Source organism: Chlamydomonas reinhardtii, chromosome 11 (genome assembly GCF_000002595.2).
Source record: "Chlamydomonas reinhardtii strain CC-503 cw92 mt+ chromosome 11, whole genome shotgun sequence".
In the NCBI taxonomy this organism is placed as follows: domain Eukaryota; kingdom Viridiplantae; phylum Chlorophyta; class Chlorophyceae; order Chlamydomonadales; family Chlamydomonadaceae; genus Chlamydomonas; species Chlamydomonas reinhardtii.
Genome location: NC_057014.1, coordinates 1,609,413 through 1,631,030, shown reverse-complemented (window position 1 = coordinate 1,631,030; position 21,618 = coordinate 1,609,413). Strand labels below are relative to the sequence as shown.

The window sequence follows — 21,618 nt, the reverse complement described above, 5'->3', positions numbered from 1 at the left end:
AGGAAAACGGGTACCGTGCCAATTCAGCTCATGCGGCCATGCCGATTGGTTCCCGAAATCGTCGACGTTGACAGCTCCGTGCATAAATTCTAGTACAAAGACTAGGGTAAAACGGTCGATAGGTCCAAACGACGTGAAAGGACCGCAGCGTCACGACCATTTCTCTGCACACTCTCTAGGTCAGCGGCCTCGAGCCCTTTTCCTTCAGACAGTGTAGCCATGTCGCTTTCGGGCTACTTCAGTCGCCTGCTGGAGGCCTCCGGCAAGAAGTCGGTCGGGTCCTTCTTCGCATCGTGGGAGTTCGGCAAGATGCTGGTAGATGGCAACCTTGCGTAAGTACGCGATAGCATGGCAGCTTGGCAACTGAGGGACTCATGACGGTCTCAGCGAGTGAATCATTGTCCGGGCGACAGCAGACAAACTATATTAAGGCTGCTTTTACGGTTTTTAAGCACACTGTCGACTGTCGTCGTGTAGCGTGCGGCCTGGCATGCTCGTTTCCGCCCACGCTGCGGGGCATGCTCTCGTCGCCTAGGCGTCGCGTCTTGCCTCCACCATTCACTGGGTTAGGCTGACCAGTCCACTTGAATACGCACGAAACCTTCGGGGGGGAAGGTCACAGAGGCCTTGGGGGCCACAGCGACAGGACGCCTTCCTCTCTGGTTGCGTGAGACATCTGGGGGGGCTGCTGCACCCCCACTCCCCAGCACTGCAACCCTTCCTCAACCCCCCCCCCCCCGCCCCCGTCCCGTCTCATTCCCGACACATACACAGGCACAACGTGCTGGTCCGCGCCACGGGTGCCGGGCGGCTGGTGGGCACCGACTACAACGGCAACCGGTACTACGAGAACGAGGAGGCGGCCTACGGTGCGTGGCGCTTGACAGTTTCATGATGTTTTGGCTCCTAGTTCACTTCGGAGTTCCAGCTACCGTACTGGGCAGCTTAGATTGAATAGGAAGAATGGTTAAGATGGCAGGAAGGGTGAGGTGTGGGAGATGCTGTCGAGCAAGCTGCCGGGAGCGCCGCAGCCAGGGCATGTGCCCGAGCCATGGAGGCGAGCAAGGAGCTGAAACGGAGCGACATTAGCAGCGCTGCAGCTGCCGCGGCGAAGGAGGGGCACACATAGGCGCAGCGCGTAAAGAGCGAAGCAACTGTAGCGGCGCGGGTAAACCGGATGCACAGCAGCAGCAGCAGCACCGCGAGCGGCGCAGCGGCGGGAGTGGCAGCAGCAGGAGGCGCAGTGCATGCGCACGGTGCTGCGAAGCCGGCAGCACGGACCGGAGCCTGGGTCGGTTCGGGGTCGGGGTCGGAGCGGGTGCATCGCCTGTGGGCGGCGGTGGCAGGAGCTCTCAAACGGCTGTGGGACACGGCCCGCCGCTCCCAACCGGCAGCAGGGGGACTGCCGCAGCCGGTGGTCGTAGGCTGCGGCAATCATTGCAGTGGCAGTCATGGCAGCAGCTGCAGCCCACGGCCCCAGCGGCCGCAGCGCCTGGGGGCGGCCGCTGTGCGCGTGGCGGCTGGTGGCCGACAGCAGCGCCGGGCAGCACTGATGGCACGGGTGCTGGAGGCGGGCTGTGGCGGCTGCGGGGCCGCCGTGGCCCCTGCGACAGTGGTGCATGGGGCCCGGGCATGTAAGCTGAATGTACCGTAGATTCGGCGGATGCCACAGCGACGACCAGACCACAGCCGAGCTGCCTGCCGGCACCGGCCCGACCGCGCTTTCTCGAATCTCCAGCGTCCCAATCGCGACCTGACACCCGCTGCGCAGGCCGGTCCTGCTTGTGCCATTATCGCCAGACTAGCAACCACTGGCCTCCCTCCACCAGGGCCTTGCGACGCAATGTTGGACAATGTTGAAGTGGGCGTGTCTTGGTGTCAAGCTTCGCGCCACTTCGCAACCCCGCAGGCCGGCGGCGCTGGATCGTGTACAAGGACAAGTTCGACTACAACCCCACCACCATCCCTCCCGAGTGGCACGGCTGGCTCAACTACATCAACGACTACAACCCCACAAACACGCAGTTCAAGCAGCCCACCTACCAGGTGGGGAGGGAAAGGGATTCGTAGAAGGGGAGAGCGCGGAGGGGTTCATTCCAGAACCCAAAGCGAGCCAACCGAGTGAACCCAAACCCGCCAGGGGGGTGAGGCACGTCCAGGTCGAAGGGTTTGGAAGGCGGGACACGGCGGGACTGTATGGATTGGCGCCGAAGGGAAGGGGGCAGGTGAAACCGGTTATGCCGGGTCACCCCACGTGGGGTCACCCTGCTGGACCCGCTTGGGCACACGTGCCGCCTACAACCTGCCCGCTCCTCACTGTCTCACGCTCCCTCCACGCCTGCTCCTCGCCTGCTCCCGCCCTGCAGATCGAGGCTTCCATGACCAAGACCGGCACGCAGACCTGCTACAACCCCAAGGGTTCCTGGTTCAGCGCCAAGCCGCGCAACTGGCGCAAGTACGAGTCTTGGACCCCCGCCAACAAGTCCGCCTAAGCGGCCGCTGTGGCGCCTCCAGGGCGGCGCAGGGGGCGGGTCCTGTGCGCCGCCCAGCAGCGCCGCCGCTGCTGACTATCCACGCCTCTTGTGCTCGGTTGAGTAGCTTGTGAGTAGCTTGTAAGTAGCTTGTGCTCAGCTGAGTAGCTTGTGCTCAACTGAGTAGCTTGTGCTCAGCTGAGTAGCTTGCACGGCCGACGTGGCGGTGCAGCGCGGAGGGAGCGGCCGCGGCCTCAGAGGCAAGAAAGGTCTGAGCCCGGGGCTCAGGCCGGACGTAAGCGAGCGGCGCCAGCGGCAGCCGAAGCTCTGTAGGAAGATGGCGAGTGCGATGCAGTGGGAAAGGCAGCGGCGGCAGGGGCAAGGAGGGGTTGTGCACAGGTGTAGCATGGCGTGTGCAATGGAGGCATCGTTGGAGTGGTTCGGCCAGGTGTGACGTGCGTGGGCGGTTGGGGCCGCCTCGCCGCCAGTAGCTTTGGCAACATGAGCTTATAATCGCTAGAGATGGAACGTTTAGGTAGGAAGTTAGTGCCGGAATTTGAACGTAGAGAGTGGGAGGCAGGGGAGGGCGCTCACTAGAGGGTGTGGGGCAGGCAGCAGTTGCAAAGCAGCTGGACCTTGTGGGGCTAGAGTAGTAAGCTTGGCATGAGGCCATTAGCAATGTGTAAAGCAGTCAGTTCGCTGACAAACTTATCGACATCGGCACCGTAGCTGCAGGCGCAGCTGCAGAGCCGGCGGGCCAGGCGTAGCACTGGAAGACTGCAAGAGCGGCTGCGGGCCTCGGAACTAGAAGTCGTATCAGACCATTGGCAGCATCTGGCAGCAGAAGTGTGTCTGTCTGCAGGGCACTTTGGATGCACTGCACATCCTGCAAGACGTACTTGCGCTACACTGCGCGTGTGGTCACGAGTGAATTGCAGACCTGCAGGAGGGCGCGAACTGCATCAGGGAGCAGCCTGAGCCTGCGTGTCAGAGGCTCCACATGTGGCCGTGTGTGGCCGTGCGTCAGTCCGCGCGCGCGTGTGTGTCAGGCCTGTATTAGGCAGTGTTGCACACTAAACAGGTGGGGTGGGGGAGGAGGAAAAGGAGCAGCTGTGAACACCCCTCGCAGTCATCGGCCTGACACTCGGCAGGGGAGCTGGCGGGCTTTGGGGGCATCTGCGGGATGAAGCCATACTCGATGGCACGGCACAGTCCTAAATAATGAACTGTATCAAAGTGACTAGTCAAGTATAAACCGTCGCAGACCGTCCGCAAGGAAGGCCGTGAAGAAAGGCGAGGCATCCTCATTTTGTGTTGTCTTTTACCATAGTCTGTAGGCCTGACTGACAACATTCAATTGTGAAACATCTTATTTTGGCTGTAGAATTCAATCAGCAACTCGTAAGGTTCAGAAGGGCCAGCAACCATCTATCGTGCAAACTCGCCAGAGCTATCGTGGCGACAACAATCTGTAGACTGCTCGATTAGCTGGGAGTAGGTGGGGCAGCCATGCCACGCTCATACGCCGAGGTGGGGAAGCCGTTTCAGCGCGTGGCGTGCTCAGGCGGGCGCGGTTGGCGAGGGAAGCAGGGGCAGCAGCGGGGGCACATCATTCATGCGGACGGATGTGCCCAGGATATACCTGCTGTGCCTAGTGCTCAAGTTCTGGGGCATGAAAGCGGGTGCGGGGCAGGGCTGGGCAGAGGTGGGCACCTGGACAGCGGTTGGGCATTTCGGGCCCACGCGCCTTGTCTCCGAGTCCCCGCTCGTGTCGCATGCAACTCCGTCGTGGCACGCACGCCCCTGCGCCTGCCGCCGTACGGTGGTTCACAGGAGGTGGCCTTTATACGGCAGCTGGGGCCTGTCAAGTACGAGGTGTCGCCCGGGTTCGTGCCGGGTATGCACGTGCCCGGCACCTTCTACGTCAATGATGCGCTCAAGGGGCTCCTGTTCGAAGAGTTGCAGCAAGCGGTGGTGCGCGGCGATGTAAGTTAATGCAAAAGACGTCGCGAGCTAACAAGTAATACGCGATCGATTAAGACCAAGCTAGTAATGCCACGGTCGCCTGTCTTCGGCGGGGGCGGCCAAGCGCTGTAATGTGCTAACGTGTGGGCCCGGGATGCATTGGCTGGGGAAGGGCTGTCGGCAGGCATGGGCCTACGTACGACCTCGACTGAGCTGCGGCGGATACCCGTGGGTGCTTGCCGTGTGCGATGTGGGTCGGGCGAAGCCCCCATTTCCCCCGCGCCTCCAAACCCGCACCCGTCAACCCACATCCTGCAACCCCCGCCCCTGCCCCCGCCCCCCGCTCCCGCTTCAACACCCCTTCCCCCCCCCCGCATGCTCACCATGAACCAACCCACCTCCTGCCTGCCTGCCTCCTCCGCAGCACGGCGGATTCCTGCCGGCAGTGAAGCAGCTCGCCAACGTGGCCGCTCTGCCCGGCATTGTGAAGGTGGGGGCCGGAGCGGTGGTGCGAATGTGTGGGTTCTGGACTTTTTGGGAGCTGGCCTGGGAGGCGACACGGGAAAGAGCGGCGGCGGTGGGGTTCTGAGGAGTGAGGGGCAGGCCTGGAAAACAAGGTCAAGCATGCTTGGGCGGGGCGCTGGCGTCTGGGTTTGAGGAGCATGGCGGGAATAAAGGCAGGACTGAATGAGTTGGGATTGACGGGAATTGAGGTGGGGCAGGGATGTGTGTGGGCATGCCACGGTGCATTTATGGCACTCATAAACCTGCAACCAAGAAGCCACGTGGGCGTTCCCTTGTCTGGTGGACGGTTAACAGCCCCATTTCGTTGGGCTAGGGCCAGGGCATTAACGGCAACACTAACCCTACCCGGACTCGTGCCCACCCCCGCAGCGCTCGATCGCACTCCCTGACGTGCACTCCGGGTATGGCTTCGCAAGTAAGTGTCTGCGTGCGACTGCCACACGCACACATGGGGGCCCTTTCGTGCCGGGGGTAACCTTGATGTCTGGCGCGAGCCGCGATGTGCTTGATACGCTGCTGGCTAGCACCGATAGGCTGATAGATCTTGCTCTTCGTAGTGCCCTGAGCGTTGGGCTTCGCCAGCCGCCCCAACCGCCTTTGCGTCCGGCGCCCATCTCCCAACTCCAGCCCACCCCAACTTGCACGCCCAACTCACAACCCCGTTCCCTTCCGTGTTACCCTTTCAATACTACCGCCCTCTCCTAACTAGCATTGCCTGGACCCCCATTTCCCAAATGCCGCAAACACCACAGTCGGCAACGTGGCGGCATTCGACATGGACAATCCCGAAGCGGTGGTGTCGCCGGGCGGAGTTGGCTTCGGTGGGTCTGGCTTTAACCTTTAGAGCGGGGGCGAGGGAGTGGCTAGCACGCATCTTGGCCGCATGTGCGACATGTACGGCATGTACGGCATGCGTCTCGGCCCTTGCGGCCTGCACTGCGCGGAGCTGGCTTACGTCAAGGGGTTTTGCACGATGGAAAGCGAGGAGTGCTGGGTGTGCTGCGTGTTTGCCCTGGCCTGCTGTGGCCTGCTGCGGCCTCTGCCGTCATCCCGTGCTGCCTGACTTGCTCCCCCGGCCCCTCGCCCACCCACCCCCTCCCCCTCGACCAACCCCTCCAACAGACATCAACTGCGGCGTGCGGCTGCTGCGCACCAACTTGACAGAGGCCGAGGTGGGCGGGCGGGTGGGCGGGGGAAAGCCGGACTACGGGGCGGGACAGGTGTTTCGCACTGCCATCCCCAACTTGCAAAACCCCGAATCCCACGACCCCAACCGCCACTCCGCAGGTGGGCCCGGTGCGGGAGCAGCTGGCTCAGGCGCTGTTTGACCACATCCCCGTGGGCGTGGGTAGCCAGGTGAGGGGGCGGGGTGGGGGAGTGTGAGCCCAACGAGTAGGTCCCAGTTGTTGGAAAATGGAAATCAAACGGCGGGAAGGTTAAGTGTGCGTGAGTCACCCGGCGAGAGGCATGGTCGGGGCCTAGGAAGGGACGCGCCAGGTCTAGTCAGGGGCGTGGCCGGGCCTAGTAAGGGAGGAGCCAGGTCTAGTGAGGGGCGTGGCCGGGGCCTAGTGAGGGAGGGGCCGGGGCCTAGTGAGAAAGAGGACGACTCCCCAGAGAGTCCAAGAGAGCGGGGCAAGCAGGGAAAGAGGGGGACGGGCAGCGTTGCAGGGCGTGGCAGCGCAACTTCCTGGTTTTGCTGCTCCCTGTCCCCGTGTGCCAAACCCGACCCACCCGAGTGCATTGTTGGCCAGCGCCCTGTTGTGGTTCTGGAATGAACTGCTGCCGCAACTGCCGCAACTGCCACAACTGCCGCAACTGCCACAACTGCCGCAACTGCCGCAACTGCCGCTGCCGCAACCTGTCAACATCATCTCGTCTGAATCAATCATGCCTGGACCCCCACCTCGCGCTGCAGGGCATCATCCCCACCACGGCTAAGGACATGGAGGTGAGGGGCGCTGTGCGTGCGGGGCGGACCGTATGCGGAGCATGTCAAGTGTCACTCATGCACATTCCTCGTCTTCCCAGTATCTCTCCCCTCCCTTGTTCCCTTCTGGGATTTCGGAAATAACCGCTTTGCCCGTGCCCTTTGCCCCCGAAGCCGATTGCCACCCCCCCCCCCAACATGTGATTTTATCTCTCCGTCCTACATGAACGGCTACCCCCTCCCCCCCAAAAAAACCCAGTCCGCTCTGGAGCTGGGCATGGACTGGTCGCTGCGGGAGGGCTACGCCTGGGCTGAGGACAAGGAGCACTGCGAGGAGTACGGCCGCATGCTCAACGCGGGTGAGAGAAGAGAGGAGAGTGCGAGGGGGCGGGTGGAGCCGCCCGGCGTGTGGGGCAGGCAGGCCATCGCGTGGGGGCTCCTCCTGGCTCGGAAGAGTGGCAACACAAGCGCACGCATACGTGCGCACGCACAGCAACACAAGCGCACGCATACGTGCGCACGCACAGCATTGACCCCCTCCCCCTTGCTGCGCACCGCCCGCCGGGCCGCTCCCGCCCGTCCGCCCTTTACCCCCACGTCCGAACTCCCGTCCTCTCAACCCAAATCTCCCGCCTCCCCCGCCCCTGCACCCCTTTGGGTTCACTCGGTTGGTTTGCTGTGGGCTCTGGAATGAACTACCTCCCCTCCACCTCCTTTCAAGTCTCAACCTCTCCACACCTCCCCACAACCTCACCACACTCCCGCACAGACCCGCGCTACGTGAGCTCGCGCGCCAAGAAGCGCGGCCTGCCGCAGATGGGCACCCTGGGGGCGGGCAACCACTACGCCGAGGTGCAGGTGCGGGGGGGGGGGCACGCCGGCACGGTGGGGCAAGGGATGGCCGCAATTGCACACATACGGGAGGGGAGGCATTGGGTGAGGCACACCGAGCGCCAGGGTTTGCACCAGTTGGTTCCACCTCCCTTCCTCACCCTCAACCCCTCACCCCCCCCCACTGCCCCCCTAGGTTGTGGACGAGGTGTACGACGCCGTGGCTGCCCGGCGCATGGGCATCGACACGCCGGGCCAGGTGGTGGTGATGATCCACAGCGGCAGCAGGGGGCTGGGGCATCAGGTGAGGCGCGGCGCGGAGCAGGAGGGTTGACAGTCATAACTTGTTGTAGACTTGGTATGGTCGACCTCAGGCAATCTTGGAATGGGGCTCCAGCTTGGGGTCTGGGGCATTGGGAAATGGGGCAGGGGGCTGGGGCACCAGATGAAGTGCAGCTGGATGGGGTGTTATAGATTCCAGCCCAAACTGCACCGAACCCAATGCAAAAGAGCGATGAGGGGGCATGGGGGGCATGGGTCCGCGGGGGTGGGATGGGGTACTTTGCTGCTAGGCCCCTCAAGGTCTGCTACCTTACCACAGCACTCACACCACAGCACCCACACCTCACACTCACCCCTCCCGTGTGTGTGTGTGTGTATGTGTGTGTGTGTGTGTGTGTGTGTGTGTGTGTGTGTGTGTGTGTGTGTGTGTGTGTGTGTGTGTGTGTGTGTGTGTGTGTGTGTGTGGCCTCAGGTGGCCACTGACGCGTTGGTGGCCATGGAGCGGGCCATGGCGCGGGACGGCATCATCACCAACGACAGGTGCGCGTGTGCTTGGAATTCTGTGTTTAAGAGCACAAGGAATCCCGGGTGTATTTGTGTGTGTGGCGCACGTTTCCCTGCTCCCACACCCGCCCCCGGCCTCCTGCACGCCCCCTCTCGACACCTTTGTTTTGGACTTCTTCCCCACCCCACCGCTTCTTAAGCAATCATAAATGTAATCCCCGCCACTACTTCAGGCAGCTGGCCTGCGCGCGCATCAACAGCGAGGAGGGGCAAGCATACCTGAAGGTGGGTGAGGGATAGGGAGCGTGTGCGGTTACGTGTGTATATGTGTGTGCGTGCGTGCGTGTATGGCACGAGTGTCGGCCCGCGAGTGCTTCAGCGGTTCGCTGGACTGCAGGCAAACGCTGTCTGGCATAGTGTCGTGTGGTGTGGTGTGGTGTAGTGTGGTATTAGGCAGGTCCCGGCCGCCTGAGGCTCTTTGCAGCCCACACTTCGTCTTGCAGCCCACCCGCCCGCCCTGATTGGCGTGAGCGTTACACGCCTGAGGCATGCTCGCCTCCACCCAGCTTCTGTGATATTTGTCCTGCACACATACGCTATCCCCCGCACCTGCACACACACACCCACCCTCCCCCCCACACACAGGCCATGTCCTGCGCCGCCAACTACGCCTGGGTCAACCGCAGCAGCATGACCTTCCTGGCGCGGCAGGTGCGCGGACTGGGGGGAGAGGGAAGGGGGTTGCATAGATGTTTGGGAAAGCGGTACAGGTGGTTAGGTGGAGCAGTAAACGTTTGTGGGGACCCATAGAGGGAACCATGAGGGGAACACCATACCCACGGGGACTCGAAATCGAAGGGGTACCTATCGCATTGCACTGCACTGCTGCACCCGGCCCTAATGTCCTTTAAAAAAAGCGTGCCATCAAGTGCGTTTGTACGGCATGTCGGCTGTACAACACCCAATGATGCAGGCGTTTGCCAAGATCTTCAAATCCACTCCTGATGACCTCGACATGCACGTGGTGTACGACGTCTCACACAACATCGCCAAGGTACGCGGTTTCAAGACTTCCAACTAACTTGGTGACCGGAAAGGCAACGGAAATTGGATGCTTGTAGGGTGAGGTTACGGCGGGGCACCGCGCGCGCAACGGTGCAGCGCGTTGCGCTAGACGGGTTTGAGGCGGGCGGCGCGCGCCCGCAAAGGCTTGCCTGGCGCAGCGTCAGCCCTTCCACCGAGCCCTTTTTTACAACACCACACAAATCAGCACACTCGGCACCAAATCCCAACCGCACCACCTAAACCCGAAAGAGCCGCACCCACGACCTGCCATCCACAACGCATATCCCACCGGGTTGGGCGTAATTTGTTTCTCGGGGCTCAGCTATACCTGCCCCTTAATAAGCGTAATCCACTGGTCCATTCAGTAAACACGACCCACCTTCCACACCGCGCATTCCACGCAGACCCCAAGACCCCACAACCAATGCCACGCCAACGCCCCCACATCCCCACCTGCATCCCCGCCCGCAGGTGGAGCAGCACTGTGTGGACGGCCAGCATAGGCGGCTGCTGGTGCACCGCAAGGGCTCCACGCGCGCCTTCCCGCCGCACCACCCGCTGATCCCCGCCGATTACCAGCTGGTCAGTCAGGAGGACGGGCGGGGAGGTTGAGGGAGGGGCTGGTGGGAAGGCATTGTGTGTGTGAGAGGCAGACAGTGTGGCGTCTGGAACCACGACCCCCGGCGAACGGCGTACGGCGCGGCATACTCACACTGTGCCCCCGTGCCCCGCCCCTGTTTCGGCTTTCCCCTCCCCCCCCCCCACACACAGATCGGCCAGCCGGTGTTGGTGGGCGGCACCATGGGCACCTCCTCCTACGTCCTCACCGGCACCGAGCAGGTGTGCGTGATTGAGGGATCAACGCCGAACTCAGGAAAACAGACCCATGTGGGGCACCGGGGGGGGTAGCCATCCATGGGATGGTGTGTATCAAATATGAAGTGAAGTGCCGACGTCCAGAGGTACAGCGGGCACACGCGACGCATTCCATACCGTTGTTTCGCCAGCGGCAGGCTGCTGGTTCCCCCGTGTTTCCGTGGCGGCTAATGCTAAAATACTAAGTTCCTATTGAAAGCAAGTAGTCTGGAGTAGTAGTGGTGATAAGTAAGGCTCGTTGGTAAAGAAGCTGAGTGCATGCGTCTAGGTGGCTAGCTTAGCTGCTGCGGCGCGAAACCGGGACCCCGCGAACTCACCTAATCGCTCAGCAATGCAAGGGGGTAGTTTATTACACGCAGAACTTGAGGAGAATATGATTTACTTGGATGTTCACACGAAGATTGCCTCTTTCTAGCCCAGCCTTCTCACCCCACACCGTGGGCACACCCGGGCACCCCCGCCCGGCACACCTGTGCACGCAGGGTTTCACTGAGACGTTCGGCTCCACGTGCCACGGCGCGGGTGAGTGCGGTCCCAGGGGGGGGGGGGGCTTGGTAGCGACAGAGAGCCAGGTGTCAGGAAAGCACGAGGGCGAGGGCGTCAACGCCGGGCGTGCAACATGCAGAAAGGCAGGGGCTCCTAGCCGCGCTCCTAGCCGCGTATGAGCAGGCGCGAGGTGGCGGTTCCGGGGCACCGGCGACGATTTGAATCCAGGGCTCGAATTCGATGCAAACGTTGAACAAAAGCAAATTCATGCCCGTTTTGTACGGTACGGTAATAATTTCCGGGTTTATGACCCCCACAGGCCGCGCCCGCAGCCGCAACAACAGCCGCAACAAGCTGGACTACCAGGACGTCCTGGACAACCTCAAGGTGCGTGAGTGCTTGTGGGGATGGCCCTCACACGTACGGTATACCAGGGCAATTGGTACAGGTACTGTAAACTGGAGCGCACATGAAGCGTTGCGTTTGCACGTGACCATTGCTTTCCGCTCCTGCTTCCTGCGCCCTGCCGCCGCCCTAGTCCATGTGACCCACCTACGTACCTACCCACCTACCCACCTGCTCATCTACCCGCCTACCCACCTACACGCCTACACACCTACACACTGCCTCCCGAACCCCGTACCCCCCCACCCACCCCCGTGATCACCGCCACCGCCACCCCGCACACACGCGCCATGCAGGCCAAGGGCATCGCCATCCGTGTGGCCTCGCCCAAGCTGGTCATGGAGGAGGCGCCGGAGAGCTACAAGGACGTGAGCGAGGTGGTGGACACGTGCCACCAGGCGGGCATCAGCAAGAAGGCGGTGAAGCTGCGGCCCATTGCGGTCATCAAGGGGTGATAAAGGGCGAGCGAGGGGAATGGAGCGCAAGGTGCGGCGTAATAGTAGGTGTTGCAGACGTGCAAGGGGTGCAATGGTGCGTAACTAACGGGGCAAGCAGCGGCCTCTTGCGGCCATCAAGGGCTGAGGCGCGGCATTGAGGCGCACTGGACTCATTGAATGGGTTAGGCGAGGGGTTAGGCGGTCAAGGAGCGCCGCATTGCAGTCATGTACGGTTTTGCGGCTCATCGCGGTCAGCAAGGGCTGCGGTGTTGATTGGGCTAAGCTGTGGCATACCGTGATTGGGAAAGGGATGAGGTGGTCCAGCTGCGGCAATGTGATTTTTAACAGGGTAGCACCCGGCGGTGCAGCAATGGTTTGTCCTTGTTTGCGTGACCTACGATGTGTGACGTGCAGATGATAGGACGAATGAGTGGCTACGTTGGTGTGGCAGGATGCGATCACAATCAAGCCGCTTTGGGGAGGAGGAGAGGGGATTCAAGCAAATATTGTGATCCCGTGATGGTGGCAGGTGATGGCAATAATCGGACTGATGGCAGGACATGAGCCGGGTGGTGGACTGGTGACGGACAACTCCAGATCAAGGCCAAACCTCCTCCGCACCCTGTTGGCTGGTTCTGGATCTAGGTTTGTTTGGAAGACGCGGCCGCGTCTGGCAGTTAATCGTGATACCGTACTTTGTTTTGAGTTGAACTGTGGAAGTGCGTGTGCGAGTGGAGAGCTTGGTACACGGTCGGAATCTTACAGGGTGCACGACGTGCATGCGTCCAGCGTAGTGCCGTGCTGTAGTTGGCAGGTGTGGGCTCGGCCTAGCGTGGCGCACACGATGGCGACGGGGGCGCAGGGTGTTGGATGCAAGGGTCATTTCACTCTTATGAGTCAGGGTTGCGGGGTGCCTGACTCGGCCCATGTGGCCCCCGACGTTGCCCCGGCCCCGACGTGGCCCTCGTCTGACATTGACACCCTTGCTTCGAGTGTGCAGCCAGGCGCAGCGGGCCTGCTGGACAAACCGGGGTGCGGCAGCAGCCAGGCACTGCAGGTCTAAGAGAGCCGGACACTGGACAGGGCAAGGGGCCCCGTCTTGCAAGCGATGTGAGGGCACGTCTGCTGTCAAAAGTTGGTAGGAGGTAGGACGGCAGTTAGCCGTTCAGCAGGGGCATCAGCTAGCCCATCAGTGTTGCGTCTGTGGCAACCTTGCCAACGTCTTGTAGGAGTTTGGCTTGGGTGCTAATTTGCATGCATGCGGAACATTCCGTGCGTACGGCAGCCAAGTCTGGTTCAACTTTGGGCGGGGATGATTTGCGTATGGGCGATTGGGCGTGCGATGGGCGAGTTTTGGGACCATTGGGGAAGCGACCGCATGTTTGGGAACTGGGAAGGAAGCAACCTTGCCATTCGCATGTCGTAACTTTCGTATAGCAGCTTGTACGGTATAGCCGAGCAAAGTTGGCTGCGCTGTCCGTGGGCGTGGCCATCCGGGGGGGCGTGGCCATCCGGGGGGGGGGGCACAGCCTTGGGCACAGCCCCGAACCCTCCACGAACCCTGCCCCGAACTTCACGGTCGGCCCGGCCCAAGTCAGTACGTGACGACGGAGTGCTGCCTATGTCGTTGTCGCATGTCGTTGTCGCATGCCGTCATTGCGATTAACATGCTGGTCCAAGCCGGCTGGTGCTGAGGTAAACAAGCGCCGTATGTCGCACAGTCCGGATCCGGACAACACAGTCACCGCACCAAAACCGATGGCATGATCCGTACTTGCGTTCTTACCTTGTGTATATATGTATCCGCAATCATTGCGGCAATCGCGCCTCATGTGAAGCTCACCTAAGGTGTTAGGTGTACGTAGCAATCCTTCTGACAGGCGCTGCTGTAATCGACCGCACTGCACTCCGGGCACCTAAACGCTGCAGAAATACTATCTTCGTTGATTTGGCCCAACGATCGAGCCGCTCTCGCCGATTTCAATCGCGTTGGGCCGGTGACGTGCCGGTCCAGGAAAACTGCCAGTGCAGGCGTCTGCATGGATATGAGTGGGTTATTAATTCAACTAGCCACTTGAGGGGCGCTTGGCGGTGCGGCGGGAAAGCATTCGACGGCCGCGACGATTCGTAGGACCGCAAGCCGCTTGACGCCTAAGGTACGTATGCTGACTTAACCTGTTTGTTTCAGGCCTGTCATGGCAAGGATTGTGGCATAGGGTCGAACGCGCGCCGTCCAGTCTTCAGACCTCTCCTACCCGGCGCCTTATACCCCTCGCCTGACCTGCAGGCGTGCTCTACAGGCTTTACCATACTAGAAAACTGCAGCTAGCCTGACGCTGATTCCGCAGCGTCTCTCGGCGCTGAGGCGCGGCTACGTACCCTTCCTGAGAGGCCTTCGTCTTCGATGTCCGAGTCCTGCAACGAGCTTATTAAGTAAATGTGTACGCGTGAGAGCTCGCAGCGTGGCTTGCCTGTCTACGCGAACTGGCCGAATACCAACCGTTTCCTGGGACAGGCTGAGTCCTGACACTCCATATGCGCACGCCGAACTTGGGCTCCAACGCCTTCCACCTTCACGAGCTTCGCCATCCACCACTCAGACCTTAGCTACCGCCACCTAGCCATGCAGCCTCGTGACGCGGCCCCGCTTGTAATAAGCGCAGTGGCGCCTGCAGCAGCAGCAGATGACGGCCGCCGCCTGCTGCACGCCACGCATCCCTGCGCCGCACCACCCATGACAAATCGTGGCAACGTCTCAACGCCGCCGGCCGCAACGCCCGCCGGCTCCTCGCCACAAGCCCATTTGGCATCTTCAAGCCACCCCGTCGTCGCCGCCTCCCTCGCCGGCGCGCCCTCTCCCACACCAGGCGCGGGGCTGCTTCTGGCACCAGCAGCAGCGACAGCCGCACACACCGCAGCCCACACCACTGCCCACACCTCGTCGCACCAGCTACCGGCAGCCTTGGTGGACGCAAGTGGCAGCCACGACCCCTCGGACTGTGCCGCCGACTGGTCGTCGTACTTCCTTACCGCCTCCCTGCCCACGCCCTCATACAGCGGAGGGCTGCCCCGTGTGCCGCCTAGCCACGGCGGCAGCGGCACCGCTGTCGGCGGCGCTTCCCACCACCCCTGCGACGGCGGCACTGGCGGCGGCGCCCACGCCGGATACGGCTCACACCTTATGATCCAGAACCTGCACAGTGCATCTTGGCATGGCGGCAGAAGCGTCAGCGGCGGCGGGCACGGCGGCGGCGGCGGCGGCGGCGGGCACAGCGGCGGGCATGGCGGCGGCGGCGGCGCGCTCACCAGGAGCAGCTCACATCGCCGTGCGCGGCGGATCTCACGGCACCTGCATCCTCATGAAGGAGCACACGCACCAGGCTGTGCCACCATCCCCGTCACCGCTACAACCTGCACCACCACCGCCACCACGGCGGCTGCTGCGCCCTCTCCTTCGTCGTCGTTACTGGCAGCCGCGGTAGTTTTCGGACCTGGCGCCGCCGCCGACGCCGCCGCCGACGACGCCGCCGCCGACGCCGCCGCCGACGACGCCGCCGACGACGACGCTAGCGTGGCACATGCCAGCCATGCGGCCTATGCGGCCCACTCGCCGTCGCGACCGCTGCTGCCACGCGTGCCGCGCCATTCCACGGATGCGACAGGCCCCACCGGCGCTGGTTTGCACGGCGGCGCCGCCGCGCCCGTAGTAGCAGCCGCCGACGTGACGCTTCTGATCGTGGGCCGGGCGAGCAATGCCAGCGGCGGAGGCGCCGCCGACGGGGCCACTGGCGCCAGCGGCGGGCTGCTGCCGCTGTCTCAGCAGCTATTAGAGCTGCCGCTGTTTGTGTTGGATCCACGACATGAGGGCGTGTTGCCCGTGCCCGTGCCCGTGCCCGTGCCGGAGCTCGGGCCTGCTGGTGGTGGTGGTGGTGGTGGTGGTGGTGGTGGTGGTGGTGGTGGTGGTGGTGGTGGTGGTGATGGTGGTGATGGTGGTGGTGGTGGTGGTGGTGGTGGTGATTGTGATGGTGGTGGTGGTGCGGCGGTGGGCGCAGGGGCGGGCGCAAGGGCTGCTGACGCTGGGAGCGCTGAGTTTGCCGCCGCCGGCGGGGCTGCTGACGCTCCCTTTGGTGTGGTGGTCGTCTCCGCCCTCGGCGACAGCAATGATGCTGGCGAGGCTGCTGACGTGGACGGTGCCGCCGCCGCCGCCGGCGAGGGGCAGCGCTTGCCGCTGCTGCCTGCTGGCAAGAGGTCTGCTGCTGCAGCCGCCGCCGCAACAGCAGCCGCAGCCACAACAGGAGCAGCACCACCAGCACCACCTGCACCACCAGCTGCACGAGCTGCAACCGGTGATGGGGCCAATGTCAGCCCCATGGTGACAACAGCGCTCGGCACAAATGGTGGTGACGCTGGCACCGCTGGCGCCGCCGCCGTGGCAGCAGCAGCCGCCGCAGGCCTGCACTCCTCCTGCTCGCCCGTGCTTCACCAGCCGCACACGCCAGCACTGGGGCCCGACGCACGGTTACACGACCTCTTACTGTCCGCGGCGGCCTCGGCAGGCCCTACTGCCGTGGCTGCAGCCGCAGCAGCAGAGGGCGACGGCGACGCTGCTTCGGTTGCAACCGGCGCTTCTCCATCCACCTCAGCGGCGGCAGCGGCGGCGGCGGTGGCGGCGGCGGCGGGGGTCGAAGCGGTGGGTGACGTGCCGCGGAGAGCGTTGGCCGCCGGCGCGCAAGCGCCCGTCGTGCCGCGGCGGCTGCACAGCAGCAGCCCGCAGCCCCGTCAGGTGGCGGCGCAGCACCAGCACCAGCATACGGCGCAGCAGGCGTCGCAGCAGCGGCGGGAGCAGCACCGCCACGGTCGCCGCGAATGCGACCCAGGCTTCGTTCCTGCAGCGACCGCCGCCGCAGCAGCAACTGCAGCTGCGGCGCCGGCAACGCCAACACCTGGCGTCGCCACCGGCCGCGCCGCCATCAGTTCGGGCATCTTGACGACGACGCCGGACGCCCGCATCAGCGCCCCCGGCGGCGCCACCACCGCCACCGCCGCCGCCACACACGCCTCTGCTGCCTCCTACTTCGGTACCGGCACAGGCTCTGTGTCTGCCTCGCTCGCGGCGACGCTCGCAAGCATCTGCCGCCGCCTGCGTGTACAGGATAGCAACAGCGCCGCCAGCAAAACCCAGAGCCGCGGCGGCGGCAGCAACACCAGCTCCAGCGGGAACTGGACGGGTTCGCGAGCCATGGCGCTGCTGGCTACTGCTGACACCGTTGCCCCTGCTACTGCCGGTGCTGCCGATGCTGCTGCCGGCAGGGCCTCAGGTGCTGGCAGTGCTGCCGACGCGCTGAGTGCACGGCAGCAGGTGGCGGCAGCTGCTGGAGCCGCGCCATTGATGACCCCATACCCAGTGGCGGCAGCGGCGGCGACGGCCAGGGCGGCGGCGGCGGCAGGGCCAGCTGGCACAGGTGCAGGTACGCTTGCCGCCGGCCATGAGACCTCTGGCGGCGACGGCGGCGGCTCGCCGCTGCGTAGCAGCGGGTCAACGGCAGCAGCAATGCCCGCGAGCGCGGCGGCAAGGGCAACGACAGCGGCGACGTGCGGCGATTACATGAGCGCCCGGCCTAGCAGTGGCGGCGCCGCTGCGGGGTCGGGGTTCATGCGGGGCCTGCGCCGCCGCGAGTGCAGCAGCGGCTATATCCCGGAGGACTCGGCAGTGGAGCCGGAGGGCGCGCTGAGTGCCATCGGGTACGTCAGCTTGTACCGCGGCAGCGTAGGCGCCGCCAGCGGCGCCGTCCGCGCCGCCGGCGGCGCACCTGTTAGCAGCAGTGGCGGCGCGACGGGCTCTCTGTCCATGTCAACGCCCAGCGCCCTGCTGGCCGCACCCGGCCATTCCACTGCTGCCGCCGCCACCACCACAGCTGCCGACAGCGTCGGCGGTGGCGGTGCTGGCGCCGGCGTCGGCGGTATCATTGGCGGCGGCAGCCCTGCCGCCGCCATCTCTGCCTCCACTGACGGCGGCGGCGGTGGCGGCGCCGCCGCCGGCAGGCCAAATCGCCTGACAGTGGCTCAGGCGGTTCGTATCAGCTCCACCTGGGGCCCCGCCGTCGCCGCCGCCGCGGCCTCCTCCTCGGCGGCTACTGCCACAGCCGCCGCCTGTAAACAGCGCGGCAGGAGCGGCGGCCGGCGGCGATACGATGTCGACGTCGATAATACCCACCGCAACAACCGCTACATGCAGCACAGCTGGGGCTCTGGCAGCGGCGGCGGCAGTGCCTCCGCCGCCAGCAGTGCCTCCGCCGCCGTCGCGGCAGCGGCGGCGGCGGCGGCGGCGGCGCCGCTGCAGTCCACTGCCTCCGCCGCATCGTCACCGATGCCGACACAGCTTACAAATGCAAGCGGCCGCAACCTTTGGGAAGTAGTCTTGCAGTCGTCGCCCGGCCCGCCGCCGGCGCTTGCGACGCCGGAGATGGTCGCTTTGCACCTATCAGGTCATCAGGGCGCGTCACCAGCCTTTGCTCCACAATATCGTGTATTGCAGCATCCGCTGCCGCCGCCGCACTACGGCTACAGCTCACACACGAGCGGCGCGCCGCACTCACGACCCGGCACGCACGTCGCCTCCAGCTCCGGCGGCCCCTCCTCTGAAACCTCCGTCGCCGCGGCGCTGGCGCTGGCGCGCGCTGCTGCGCGCATCTCCATCACTGCTGTAGACGTGGCCTGGGGCTTCGCGCAGCCGCCGCTGCCGCCGCCGCCGCCACCTGCTGCCCTGATGATCGCAGTTGCCGGCGCTGCCGCAGGTAAGCCCGTGGCTTGCATCAGCCCTGGTGGCTACGATTCGCGTGGCGCTGACGCCGGCGGCGGCTGTGGCGGCGGGCATGACGCACAGCCCTCCACGCCGCTCGCCACGAGCAGCGGCGCACACAGTGTCCCGCTGGCGCTGTACTGCGGAAGGGCAGGAGGCGGTGCGATCGGAGGTACGTCAGCGGGTGGTGCGTCCCGTGGCGAGGGCGGCGGTGCGCCGCCGCGGCCGCCGCGGCGCGGGCTGACGCCCACGGAACTGGGGTTGTTCGGCCTTAGCCCCGGACAGGAGGTGGTGTGGGTGTCGGATGCGGAGGACGGCGGCGGCAGCACGACGTGCTCCCGGTCCCGGACAGGATCGCTGCAGGGCGAGTCTGCGACCGCAGCGGCAGGCACAGCGGCAGGCGCAGCTTTTGGTGGCCGCCCAGAAGCGGGCCTGCGACAGCCGTGGGGCGCGGTGGAGGTGCAAGAGGTGCAGCAGGCGCAGCGGCAGACATGTGGCCAGGAGGGGGAGCAGGTGCAGGGGTCGGATGAGATGAATGCTGTCGGCACGCCCCAAGCACACGGCGCAGCGGCGGGTGCGGCAGCAGCGGCGGTGGCGGTGGGACCTCAATCAGTAGCTGCAGGAGCAGCAGCAGCAGGAGCAGCGGCAGCAGGAGCCGCAGCAGGAGCAGCAGGAGCCGCGCTTCCGGCGGCCGCCGGGGTGGCGGGAGCAGATGCCGGTGGGCGGAGGTCGAAACCTGTTGGCAATGGGAGCGGCTGGCTCGCTGGGTGTTTTGGCTGCCGCCACTGGTATGACTAGATACATTACCTAAGCAATTGTTGGGGTCAATCGCTTAGGTTACATTGCCTTGCTTGCGGCATGCCTTGCTGCTGCCGGGTGATGTTGGTGTACAATATGAGACTGCTGAGTTTGAGAGAGGGCGGGCATACCGTATATCGCGATGCAGGAGTGGCGGACCGGCGCGGGTGCTCGCGGGAATGGGCGTGGTGCGTGCTGACGTGTCCTGTCAGCATTCTCAAGATTGCGGGCATTGCAAAGGTGGTGGGGCGCTCAAGTGGCGTTTCGCCGATGGCTCACTGCATCATACGCGCATGCAGCCGGCATTGCTGTACACATACCGTACACTCACCGTAACTGTGATTGTAGCGACTCGTTGCATGCGGCGGGTTTGCGCTTTGCTGGAACGTGATGTGACCCGCCCGTCATTAAGCAAATGTGGCGGCAAGGCATAGCGGCGCGTTGCATGTCCATGCATAGTCCGCGCCTGTTCCTAGACGTATGCGATTGTGTACAAGCACCATGCATGATGCACCTACGGCATGTGTCTAACTAAATGACTTCCGCCGAATGGCACGAATACATCTGCGCAGTGTTGAACGCTTTGCGCCCTGTGCTTACGGGCCCTGGAGCTAATAACCTGTTAGCACACTTGTGTGTCTGGTTGCCTCCATGAGTCCATGAGTCTGTCTGGCGCATTACACGCCAGTAGCATCTTTTTTTTTTGCTCGTGGCCATCTTGCTACCTGTATCATTACCATGTACAATAATGCGCGGCAAGTAAGCTCGTAGCCTGGATGGGGCAACTGGGATTAGACGTGAGACACGCACACACGGATGCGCCACAGCTACTAGCTCATGGCACAGGACGTCGTGGGCGTGAGCATCGGGGGCGGCGCGGGTGACACAATCTATCATCACATACATGGTTCCTTGGCTATTTGTAGCAGCGCGGACAAAGCTGGTGGGTTGGTTGAAGGCGGCGGCGGTTTCTTGTCTGGCATGGCGTACGGATCGGTGTTTTCTGAGATGCGTGCCTCCGCTGCCTGCCCTGTGCTGTGGGCGGCGGCTTGCCGGCAAGAGCGCAAGTCTGGCAGGATCAGGGCGATCCCACGACTCATGCCGGGGGGGGGGGAGGGGCCGGGTGGCACCTACAGACGACCCAGCATGGGCGCGGGGCGGTTGCCGGGGTAACGTACGTATGCATGTGTGTGGGCCGGTAAGTGTGCATACGGCGGATAGGTCCGCAGCAGCCGCGGAGCCTCGGATTCTGCATTGGGAGGATTTGCAGTGACCGTACCAAGGCAGCAGGCGAATTGGGGCTTGCGGGCACAGGCTGGTCAGGGCGGCAGTTGCTTGGCTCGAGCAAGCAGTATTCATCAGTTGCAAGGGGCACCCCTGCACATTGCCATCTATCATGGAGGGAGGGGTTCGTTGGCCTGAGTTGGCTCTTTGCATTGATATATTTTTTGATTGCGTGGTTGCGCCGGATTGTATGCACGCGCGTCTTGAACTTCTTGGTTACGGTAGCAGCAGGCGAACAACGTTGCGGTCAGCGGGCTGGTACTGCTGCCATGGGCTTGGGAATCCTGTGTGCCGTTTTACTCGCGTGCGTTTTACAGGATCGCGAACTTAAACCTGAAGGTGCCGGTCGGCGCCGATGATGACGAGTGGTAATGCAGCCTGCACTGGATTTGGATGGCTTGAGCAGGTTGGAACTGGTTGGAACGTTGCTTGCGTGGACACTGACACTGAGATCCGGTGCGCACGTTGTCCTTCACTGTGTTTGTTTCTTATACCGCATTGTTGAGCTGGCTGATGAATGCGGTGAAGACTGCGGTCAGGTTGGACGCAGGGTGTAAATACGCGCGGCGCGTGCGTGGTCGACCCGTGCGTGGTAGGGGCTGGCTGAAACCCATTCCGAACAGCGGACCGCACCGCCTGCCCCGCAGTAGCCGCCCCTGCTGCAGTACCGTACGGCAGCGCGCGCCTGCGCGACGCGCCCGTCCTCCGGACACGGGACGCAGCATACTGCACGAATCCATGATGCGCACCCCTCGGCCTAGTACAGCTTGATTGGCAGTACAGCGAGCAAGGGCTCAAACGCCGATAGATGTAAACGGTGCCTCTTGTGGTGCCTGCTGTTTGGCAGTGGCCTTGTGGACGATAGCTGCCAATAAGCTGCGGGCTATTAGCTGCAGTACTTGCATCCCTTACCACTCGGCCGCTCATCAGGCAGGTGGACAGGCGCTCAACTACGTACATGCC

The 21,618-nt window shown here is 63.6% G+C and overlaps 3 protein-coding genes across 3 annotated transcripts; all 3 read left to right on the top strand.

Annotated features, from left to right (window-relative positions):
- The first annotated feature begins 60 nt into the window (after positions 1–60).
- Positions 61–3,267, top strand: CHLRE_11g467767v5 (uncharacterized protein). Its single transcript, XM_001699470.2, has 4 exons — positions 61–332; positions 775–869; positions 1,910–2,046; positions 2,367–3,267. The coding sequence occupies exons 1-4, from the start codon at positions 220–222 to the stop codon at positions 2,490–2,492; spliced, it is 471 nt and encodes a 156-aa protein (XP_001699522.1). The 5' UTR covers positions 61–219; the 3' UTR covers positions 2,493–3,267.
- A 433-nt stretch (positions 3,268–3,700) lies between these two features.
- Positions 3,701–13,236, top strand: CHLRE_11g467766v5 (uncharacterized protein). The gene is made up of 20 exons (XM_001699469.2): positions 3,701–4,001; positions 4,305–4,457; positions 4,861–4,926; positions 5,331–5,376; positions 5,714–5,782; positions 6,084–6,133; positions 6,249–6,317; positions 6,877–6,909; positions 7,148–7,247; positions 7,658–7,746; positions 7,916–8,023; positions 8,474–8,541; positions 8,739–8,790; positions 9,151–9,216; positions 9,479–9,559; positions 10,042–10,152; positions 10,342–10,410; positions 10,929–10,968; positions 11,252–11,319; positions 11,634–13,236. The coding sequence occupies exons 1-20, from the start codon at positions 3,981–3,983 to the stop codon at positions 11,790–11,792; spliced, it is 1,518 nt and encodes a 505-aa protein (XP_001699521.2). The 5' UTR covers positions 3,701–3,980; the 3' UTR covers positions 11,793–13,236.
- A 354-nt stretch (positions 13,237–13,590) lies between these two features.
- CHLRE_11g467765v5 (uncharacterized protein) lies at positions 13,591–21,224 on the top strand. The gene is made up of 5 exons (XM_043067522.1): positions 13,591–13,930; positions 14,062–14,074; positions 14,375–14,974; positions 15,155–18,568; positions 18,728–21,224. The coding sequence occupies exons 3-5, from the start codon at positions 14,398–14,400 to the stop codon at positions 19,369–19,371; spliced, it is 4,635 nt and encodes a 1,544-aa protein (XP_042919518.1). The 5' UTR covers positions 13,591–13,930; positions 14,062–14,074; positions 14,375–14,397; the 3' UTR covers positions 19,372–21,224.
- Positions 21,225–21,618: the final 394 nt, after the last annotated feature.